Source organism: Penaeus monodon, chromosome 15 (genome assembly GCF_015228065.2).
Source record: "Penaeus monodon isolate SGIC_2016 chromosome 15, NSTDA_Pmon_1, whole genome shotgun sequence".
NCBI lineage: Eukaryota > Metazoa > Arthropoda > Malacostraca > Decapoda > Penaeidae > Penaeus > Penaeus monodon.
This window is the reverse complement of record NC_051400.1, coordinates 12,910,830-12,911,791: the sequence shown is the minus strand read 5'-3', so window position 1 is coordinate 12,911,791 and position 962 is coordinate 12,910,830. Positions and strand designations below refer to the sequence as shown.

General features: G+C 36.3%; 1 protein-coding gene across 1 annotated transcript in view; it reads right to left on the bottom strand.

Annotated features, from left to right (window-relative positions):
• The window catches only part of LOC119582225 (alpha-(1,6)-fucosyltransferase-like), a gene marked incomplete at its 3' end in the record, with an annotated part of 62,846 nt that overhangs the window by 8,878 nt on the left and 53,006 nt on the right, over positions 1 to 962 (bottom strand). Inside the window, exon 2 of the mRNA XM_037930455.1 lies at positions 50 to 287. Within this exon, the coding sequence (XP_037786383.1) occupies positions 50 to 287 (238 nt within the window). The remainder of the gene's footprint in view (positions 1 to 49; positions 288 to 962) is intronic.

Genomic DNA, 962 nt, shown 5'->3' with positions numbered 1-962 from the left:
TTTATTATTGTTATCAAAACATCAAAAGAAAATGTTTGTGGCAACTTACCCAACAATAGGACTCTCATAACCTAGACGAGAGCTCAGCTCCTTAACGTATTCCTTGAATTCACCATTCAGCCTGAAGGTATACTTGATGAGCTGCCCCATCCACCAGGCGAAGGGGTCGCCATGGGCATTCATGAGGCGTTGAGCTATATCCTTTGGGACTCCTCTTGGTAAGTATTTAGGGCGTGGAACAGGTTTGTCACTGTCAGGGAACTGCACAACTTTGTATGAATGTTTACCTGAAGTGTCAGAGCATTTTCATAATTACATTTACTATTATCATTATTGCTATTGTCTAATGTTAAAAAGGCAAGGGGGATTGTAGGAGTTTTGAGGAGATAATTAAGGGAGGGAGAAAGAACAAAAACACAAAAGGCTGTATTCTAATTACCAGCTTCATCCAATTAATATTCCAGAGTGATTTATTGCAAAATCTAATATAGATTTTAAAGATTGTTATGAAATTCATAAATAAATTCTTACCAAGCTCTATCCATTAACAGGTATTTTGACACAAAGGCAGTGAACTGTGTCCAAAAGTGAAACCTGCTAAATTTCCTTTATTGCAGTGAATATCACTGATGTACAAAAAATGCCAAGTTGCTAATATATCTATAGTATTTCTTTTGGAGCCTGGAAACAATGAAGCAATTTCTCTCACCAGCTATATTTGCTTTACAATGACCAACCTAAGGATGGCACAGATAAGCTATTAGAAAAATAACGTCAGCCACCTAGTGACTATATCTAGTGGATATATTTTATCGGAAAAACTTTTGTCAACAACATAAGAGAAAGTTTCAGCAACACCGCCATACGAAAGATCAGTGGAAGTTCCTCCCCAATGTACATTAGGTGTAAATTCAAATAATCGCATTTACTGTTTTCATTTGGGTAATTAATCATTTGGTAAG